The sequence below is a fragment of the Pelodiscus sinensis genome, chromosome 1 (assembly GCF_049634645.1).
Source record: "Pelodiscus sinensis isolate JC-2024 chromosome 1, ASM4963464v1, whole genome shotgun sequence".
NCBI lineage: Eukaryota > Metazoa > Chordata > Testudines > Trionychidae > Pelodiscus > Pelodiscus sinensis.
Genome location: NC_134711.1, coordinates 3,554,666 through 3,563,438, shown reverse-complemented (window position 1 = coordinate 3,563,438; position 8,773 = coordinate 3,554,666). Strand labels below are relative to the sequence as shown.

General features: G+C 52.0%; 1 protein-coding gene across 3 annotated transcripts in view; it reads left to right on the top strand.

The window, feature by feature from the left end:
• Positions 1 to 1,842: 1,842 nt before the first annotated feature.
• The window catches only part of IL15RA (interleukin 15 receptor subunit alpha), a 112,317-nt gene continuing 105,386 nt past the window's right edge, over positions 1,843 to 8,773 (top strand). For all 3 annotated transcript variants that reach the window (XM_075925177.1, XM_075925172.1, XM_075925165.1), the window contains exon 1: positions 1,843 to 2,167. In XM_075925177.1, coding sequence (XP_075781292.1) covers positions 2,044 to 2,167 — 124 coding nt within the window. In that variant the 5' untranslated portion in view covers positions 1,843 to 2,043. The remainder of the gene's footprint in view (positions 2,168 to 8,773) is intronic.

Below are 8,773 nucleotides of genomic sequence, written 5' to 3'. Positions count from 1 at the left end.
AGAAAAATAACCCCAAAGTCCGGTGTCTCTGGGTGCAGAGGGAGCCAAGAGCGAAGAGAGCAATTTCTTACAGCCCAAGTCTCTAGAGAACAGACCCCAAAGTTCTTGCTTTTTTTCTGAGCTCTGTGTCATTCTCTCACACCTGGCTTCCCTGATCAAATTGAACAGGTGAACCGTCCACCCACGGGGCTCTGGTTACTGGGCTGATTCTATGACAATGTCAAGAGAGGGATGCAAAATTCTTGGCTGGCTCAGGGGACTCATGATAGGGCTGGAGGGGGAGGGCCCCAGAGCTCTGGGTCTAGTCCAAGGGCAGGCAAAATATGGTCCCTGGATTGGATCTGTCCTGCCACTGACCTGTGGCCCAGACCGAGCCTTGGGCAGGCTCCCTGCCTTCTGTGTCCCTGCACACCGCTCAAGCGGCTGCCTGCAAGGGCCATATGTGTCTCTGCACACTGTGCACCCCTGTGGGCAGGGCTTCATGTGCTGCTCCTGCCCACTGCACAAGCTTCTAGCTCCCATTGCCCAGAAACCAGCCAATAGGAGCTGCCTGGGCCATGCTTATGGTGCAGGCTGCATGTGGAAGCCGCCTTCCAAGAGGCATGCGGCACACAGAGACACACATGGTCCCCGCAGCCGGTCCCTCTGAGCAGTGTGTGGGTCGCAGCAGGCAGGCAGGGAACCTTTCTGAGGGTCTTGCTGGGCTATAGGCCAGGAGTCACCTAAGGTAAGCACCTCTCGGCCAGAGCATGCACCTGGCACCTCACCCACTCCCAAACCCCAATCTCCTGCCCCAGCTCACAACTCAACCCCCTGCACTCCCTTCCATGCCCCATGTCACTCCTCCTCCCCCCCAGACCCTGCATCTCCTCTCCCAGGCCAGAATCCTCTCCTGCATCCATACCCCCTCCCAGACCCTGCACCCCAATCCTCTGCCCCAAGTCACAACCCCTTCTTTCACCCAAACTCCCTCTCAGATGCCACACCCCCTCCTGCACTCCAATTCCCTATCCCAAGCTCCTTTCTACACCCAACCTCTGTCCCAAACCCTGCACCCCCTCCTACACCCCTCACCAGACCTTTCCTGCACCCAGATCCCCGTCCTGGACCCTGCACCCTAATCCCCTGCCCCAGATCACTATCCCCTTCTTCACTCAAACTCCCTCTCCGACCCCACACCCTCTTCTGCACCCCATCCCCTACCCCAAGCTCCCATCTGCCCCCAACCTCCGTTCCAGACCCCTCCAGAGCCTCCACTGAAAAGTGCAGCCCTTGATCACTTCCAAAATCTTGCACTGCCCCCCCCATCAAAAATTATTGCCCTCCCCCCCCAGCCCAAGTCCGTTTACAAGAAGATTTTTATCTCATCAGCCCCCAGCTGACTGGAGCCAGGTGCCTGGGGGTTCTTGGGTTTAGCTGTGTCCCCTTTCCTGTTATTTACAAGCCTTTGAAATGGGGGGGGGGGGGGGAGTCTTTCGCATGTGCAATGAGCCAAGTTTTCACCTAGTCCCATCAGGTCAGCACTGGATTAATAGGAACACTCTGCCTACTTCTCCTTTCTTTTAGGTGGTTTTATTCCCCCCCGCATCCAGGCAGCCCCATCCTCGTCAGGTCTTAGAAGGCTGGAGCGTGGCGCACTGAACACCAGGCGTTTGGATCCACGTGTCACCTCCCCCCATAGGTGCTGGCAGGTCACCTGGATCCACCCTAGAGCCGGGGGGGGGCTGAATCCAGGTGTCCCTCTCCCTGGGTTAGCTGGGAGCCAGGCGGTCCCCGCCTGACTGACTCCGGGCAGGCAAATGCCCCTGGCCGGCGGCTGCGACTTTCAGAGTGAAACCGAAAGCGAAAACGGGCGCTGGATACGGTTCCCCCAACTCTTCTGAGGATTTTTCCCAGGCGTCTGGGGCGGATCCGAAGCGGGACTTTGCGCCATCACATGCCCCTGCTTTCTGGAGCTTGTCGGGGCCGGGACGTGCCCAGGCTAAGACCCTGATGAAGCTGCCTCCGGCCCGGCCGCCCCCGGGCATTTGACCCGGGAGAGTCATGGGGAAGCGGGCGAAGTTGGCGCCCTCCAGCCGCTCGTCCCGTGCCATGGCCCGGCTATGGCTCTTCCTCTGCGGCTTCGTGGCGCTCCTGTCCGCCGGAGCCAGCTCGGCCGCGCAGCCAGGTAAGGAGCGCTCAGCCACCCCGGCCGGGAGCCAGCGGCCGCTCCCGCTCCTCCTCCCCGGGGCAGGGAGGGGGTCTCGGATGGGGGGACCCTTGACAGGGGACGAGCCCCTCCCACCAACGTGAGGGCCCGAGCAAGGCCCATCGTGTCAGCCCAGCTCTGGAGACGAGCTCCCTGGCGCTGCAGCGCACGGCCCGGGAAGCAGCCACCTCCGTGCGCTCTAGCCGTGCGCTCCGGGCGCGCCTCCAAAAGGTGGGAATCCCGGGCGCTCGCCGGAGCTCCCGCTCCCAGCTCGGGTGGTGGAGGGCAGGAGGCCCGTCGCTCTTGGAGTGCCCACGTGCAGCAGCAGGGAGAGCAAAGGACGGGCAGGTGCAGGAAAGGGGCAGGTCACCTGGAGCGTTCCCTCGCTGGGATCCCCTGCGCAGGGCCGGTCGCGGTGGCCACCCTGGCTTTGGGCCACCCCAAAAGTGTGCGCGAGGGACGGGAGGAGACCTGTTTGACCTGCGCCAGCCAACCTAACGGGTCACCCGTGGTCGCCCAACGGGAACCTTTCCCTCAATCAGGGAGCTTTCCTGCTGGCACAAGTCTCCCCCTGTAGGAAGGAGTTTCATAGGTGGAAAAGAGGGGTGCCCCAGCTCTTGGTATCGGGGGGAGCCCTTTCCCGGCCCTTTAAGGAGACCGGCAGCCTGAACATTGCCTCGGAAAGTCACGGCTTTCTCGCGCCTGTCCCATGCATTTCTGTGACATGCAGTCGGCAATAAAAACGATGACAGGTCTAGAAAACATGAGCTATGTGGGAAGACTGAAAGAATTGGGTTTGTTTGGTTTGGAAAAGAGAAGAGGGAGAAGGGACATAGTAACCGTTTTCAGGTCCTTAAAAGGGTGTTCCAAAGAGGAGGGAGAAAAATTGTTCTCCTTGGCCTCTGAGGAGAGAACAAGACGCAAAGGGCTTAACCTGCAGCCAGGGAGGTTGAGGTTGGACGTTAGGAAAAACTTCCTGTCAGGGTGGTTCAATAAATTGCCTAGGGAGGTTGTGGAATCTCCGTCTAGCCTGGACTTGATGACTTCTCGCCGTCCCTTCCAGTTCTAGTATTCTGTGGGTCTATATGGCTGCTGTGGTGGAGATCTTGGGGGAATTCTGGGTACCTGAAGTTGACCTGTGTGTTGTAACCTGTATTTGTGCTGTGGCGGCCGATACTGACGTGGTGCTGACCTTATGCATGCCTGATATGCAACTTGCAGACTTGGGGCTATGCTCTGTGCGGTATTCAGGGAGCACTGGGTCCATGTACAGCAGAGGCGGGCAAACTGGACATCAGGGTATGGAAATTGCATGGAGGGTCATGGATGCTCACCAAACTGAAGCTGGGGTGGAGGAGAGAAGTGAGCGGTGAATCAACTCCCCCAGAGCAGCCAGCTTGGAGGCTGAGAGCTGGCAGAACCAGACCTGGCCCCAACATCTGGGCTGGGAGTGGGCAGAGCCAGCCCTAGCACCAGCGTGGGGCTGGGAGTGGGAGCCCCACAGGCTGGCGGGCTGGCGCAGCGAGATCCCACTTAGTTGGTTAACTGGTTAAATGTTTGGTTAACAGATTAACTTGGATTTTACATCCCTAAGGGGCTCAGGGCTGGGGGTTCAGGCTATGGGGTACGGCCAGAAATGAGTAGTTCAAGGTGCAGGAGGGGGTTCCAGGTTGGGAAACGGAGTGCAGTGTGTGTGTGTGTGTGTGTGTGTGTGTGTGTGTGTGTGTGTCAGGGCTTTGGCTGGGGGTCAATGTTCCCTCTAATCTTTTCCATCCAGGTGTGGATTTTTCCCATTCATGTGTGGAATAAATTTTGTTGTGTGCACTGAAACATGTGGGAGCTTGCACCACTGGGAGAAACACATCTGCTAATCAGTTGGAAGGCACTGGAATCTCTCCTGAGTGGCTGCACAAGTGCCCAGCTTATAAGGAACACTGTTGTGAGGTGCAAGTTTTGGGGTGGGGCTGTGATGAGAGGTTTGGGGTGCACCCGGAGGTTCCAGACTGGGGCATGGGTTGGAGCACAGGCAGAGGTAAGGGCTCTAGCTAGGAGTGGGACTGGAAATGAGGGGGTTCAGGTGCAGGAGGGGGCTCCAGGCTGCAATCGAGGGGTTCAGGAGGGGGCTCAAGGCTATAGTTTCAGACTGGTTTTACTCTGTGCTGTGGCTCCTGGAAGCAGCAGTATGTCCCCCTTCCAGCTGGTGGCTATGGGGAGGTGCAGCCAGGCTCCTCTCTGCATTCCCCCTGCCTAGCCGCAGGGACTGTCCCTGCAGCTCCTATTGGCTGCAGTTCCCAGCCAATGGGAGCAGTGCTTGGGATGGGGACAGAGCACAGAGTGCTCTAGCTGCCCCTACGCGTCGGAGCCAGAGTGGGGGGGCCATACTGCTGTACTTTTGATAACACTTGTCTACGGCCACATTCCAGAATGTGATGCTGCTCCTGGACACAGCAGAACTGTTTGCATGTGTCGCTTTGTTCCATACTGGATTTCACGCCAGCGTACTTATCCACTGCTCTCTCTATTGACTTGCTCACCTCTAATTTACCTCTGCTGGTATATGTTACTGCCGGTCAGGGCATTTATTTCTTGATTGGTGGCCCTAAAAAAACAAAACAAAACAAAACAAAACAAAACAAAACAAAACAAAACAAAACAAAACAAAACTGAATGTTCAGAAAGAAACAAAACCATTCATAGAAGTAAATTCTTATCATTCGGCTCCGTTCCCAAATACAGCAGGTTTCACAACCTAGCTCATAAATGTTATGCAGTTATGCAACTTTACAGCTTCTTACCTGAATTCCCTTCTCTGTCATGTGTCCTGCCATTCTTTCAGCTTCTGGTCATGGCATCGGCTATTGGGACCTTTGTACTCTATAGAGTAGAGCTCTTTTCCTTAGTTCAGATTAATTTCTGGCTGCCGCATGTAGCCGCAGGCAGTCAGTTCGAACTAAGGAGATTTAAAAATGGTGCCCACCCGGGAACATGCAAATGAAGCCCGGGATATTTAAATCTCGGGCTTCATTTGCAAGTTCGAATGTCGACATTAGCCACCCTAGTTCGAACTAGGGGTCTAGTGTAGACATACTCTTGTCTACTGACAGTGACCAATGCCAGCTGTCCCAGAGGGAAAGAAAACAACAGGGAAACATCAAGTGATCCCTCCTCTGTTGCCCATTCCCAGTTTCTAACAGAGGCTAGGGACACCATTCGTACCCATCCTGGCTAACACTCATTCATGAACCTCTCCTTCGTGAATGTATCTAGCTCTTTTTTGAACTTTGTTAAAGTCCTGGCCTTCACAACATCCTCTAGCAAGGAGTTCCACAGGTTGACGGTGTGCTGCATGAAGAAATACTTCCTTTTGTTTGTTTCCAACCCGCTACCGATGAATTTCTTTGAGTGACCCCCAGTTCTTGTGTTACAAGAACAAGCAAATAACTTTTCCTTGTTCACTGTCTACACACCAGCCATGATTTTATAGACTTTTATCATATCCCCCTTCAATCTTTCCTTTTCTAAGCTGAAAAGTACCAGTCTTATTGTTCTCATATGGCTGGTGTTTCAAACCCCTAATCATTTTTGTGGCCTTTTTCTGAACTTTTTCCAATGAACTTTTTCCATCTCCCACCCAATGGACATGAGTTGGCTGACATCTTGAGTAGGGTGTTTCAGCCTGAGCTGGTCCTGTGTGAGAAACTTCACTCCCTCCTTCATGTCCTTGTGCCCCTACACATAGCCCATGAGAGCAGGAGAGGGCAGTACTGGATTGAATTACGGTAGTGCAGCTCGTCTCCAACTTCCCTCTCTTCCTCACCACAAAAGAATTTTATCACTCGATCACAAAGGGAGACATCTGGACTGGAGCTCTTTTACAAGTCCAACACTATCAACTTAGGCTTGAATAAAGATCGTAACTGGTTAACTCACTACTAAGGCAATTTCTCTACCTTTGACATTCGCATTTCCATATCAAATGCTATGAATGAGAGACATCCAGCCTGATTTAATTAGCTTTATTAATACTGGTCCTACAATTGACAGGTAACTTCCTTTGCTGTTATACAGGGGTGGCCAACACATTTAACAAAGAGAGCTGAAACAGCGACAGAAAAAATGCAAAGAGCCGCACCAGAATTGTCAAGCCAAAAAAAAAAAAAAAAAGGAGGCTGCCCCTTTTAGGAGCAAGTAAGCTTAAGCTTTTTTGGCCATATCAGGCTCCCATTGATGGCCACCATCTTGATCTGGGGGGGGGACAGGTTCCATTGGTGGGGGGGCGCAGGAGCAGCTTCGCAAGCTGCACTTTTGGGGGGGGGAAGAGGTTGGCCATATGAGTACCTAAAAGGGTGTTACAAGGAGGAGGGAGACAAATTGTTCTCCTTGGCTTCTGAGGATAGGACAAGAAGCAATGAGCTTAATTTGCAGCAAGGGAGGTTTAGGTTGGACATTAGGAAAAACTTGCTGTCAGGGTGATTAAACACTGCAATAAATTGCCTAGGGAGGTTGTGGAATCTCCATCATTGGAGATATTGAAGAGCAGATTGGACAGACATCTATCGGGGATGGTCTAGATGGTGCTTGGTCCTGCCATGAGGGCAGGGGACTGGCCGTGATGACCTCTCAAGGTCCCTTCCAATTCTGATATTCTTTGAATCTGTGATATACGCTGGGATTCCGTCATTTCCTCTCCAACTCATCTGATGAAGGGGGTTTTGCCCACAATGCCTCATAACCAAATACATTTGTTTGTCTCTAAGGTGGCTGTGAACACGTTACAGACTCGTTAAATTCATGTGGTGAGGGATGGAGGAAGCTTCAGTAACTGGGAAGCACATTTGGGCTCACTTGTCACCAGGGAATTTTTGTGGCTTCCTCTTCCATACCCAACTGTTGATTTTCAACACTTTTCTTACCCTTGCGTAATTAAGAAAACACTTTGGAAACTAAAGGGCCCCAGATGCGAGACTGTTGATATCAATTCATTTCTTTCCATTAACGGATGACAGCCACTTGGCTCTTGGCCTGTCACCAACAATTTAAAATGACCAAGGCAGAACAAATTGTCTTTGTGGCCCTAGACTCTGTACAAGTCATGTAAACAGCCCTCAAACCTCCAACAAATGTCCCAGAACAAAGCCTGAATCCTGGCAGAAGGTTCCACTAGATGGCCCTTGTGGTCGCTTCTAATCTGATGGATGGTTCTGTGATTCCAGCAGACTGCACAAATATTCTTAACCCACCCGTCCAGAAAATCCCAGAGAAAATAAGATCAACCTTTTATCCTGTCCTGGGGACCATTATAACTAGGGAATGGCAAACTTAAAGAGAAAAGCAGATTCTACGCTCTGGGGAAGAAGTCCTCACCATCTCCTTCAAAGGTGACTTGCAAGGGATTAAAAATTGGGTTTGTGTTATTTTGCTTATTATGTATAAAAGTGACTAGGGTTGACAGGTGTCCAGTATTGAACTGGACAGTCCGGTATTTTCACCCCCTGTCTGGTAAAAACATTCAGAAAATACCGGACTCCTAAAATGTGCCGTATTTTCTGATTTTTTCCTGGCCAGGAGGCGAAAATCCCGGGTGCTTACTGGGTTCCGCAGGGGAGTTGTCCAGCCTAGCGCAGGGAGGCAAGATAGCAGGTGGCCAACGGTAGCTTGTTAGGGCCAAAAAGCCTCAAAAGCGTTTCTTAAAGGGGCCATGCTGGTTTTTTTTTTTTTTTTGCTTAACAACTCTCGAGGTTTTTTCCCACAACTTTGGCATCCCCCTTTTTTTTTCTCAATAGAATTTTTTCCCCAGTGTTTTTTTTATTGGGGGGGGGGGGCGTATTTTTGGTTAAACCATCTGGCAACCCTAAAAGTGGCCTATAAAGTGTTTTTTCCCCTCATTGCATGTTTAACTTTAAAAAATACCAGGAACATTAAGTCTGGTCATCCCTGGTTTTGGCAGACAACTGGTTGACAGTAGGAATGTAAAATCCTGTTTAATTGGCTAACCGGTTAAACATTATGTTTAACTGGTTAACCAATTAAAGGAGGAGCAGGTGGGGGCCCACCTCCCTGTGATGGGAGGGGGGGCTGGGCCAGGCCCACCATGGACAGGGACTGCTCCGGTTGATAACCCTTATCAGTGGCAGGCCACACAGGGCTGGAGCAGCTCCCTTGCCCACGGCGAGTAGGGAGCTGCTCCAGCCCCTATCGGTTAACTGGAACTGGCAAGCCTGACCGGTTAACTGGTTAGCCATTCACTTATCAAATTGGGAGCCACAAAGATACATACTGAGTGCTTTTTCAGCCCTTAATGAAAGGGGCGAGAGTGCTGCATTGTTAAGGAGAGAGCTTTTCTCCTCAATTTTTCATTAAAAAAGCATTAACAAAGCCAAATAGTTTTACATTGTGCAAATGAAATCCATGACTCCCCCCTCAATTAATCTGACTGAACTTAAGCAGACCGCATCTTTGCTGACAGAAACCTATAAGTAGAGCCTCTACAAGTCCGCGGATATCCACTTTATATCCGCAGGTATCCACACCTGCCGCTACGGATGCAGCTCTCCATGGCTCGTTTTTGTGGCTACAGATGCAGAT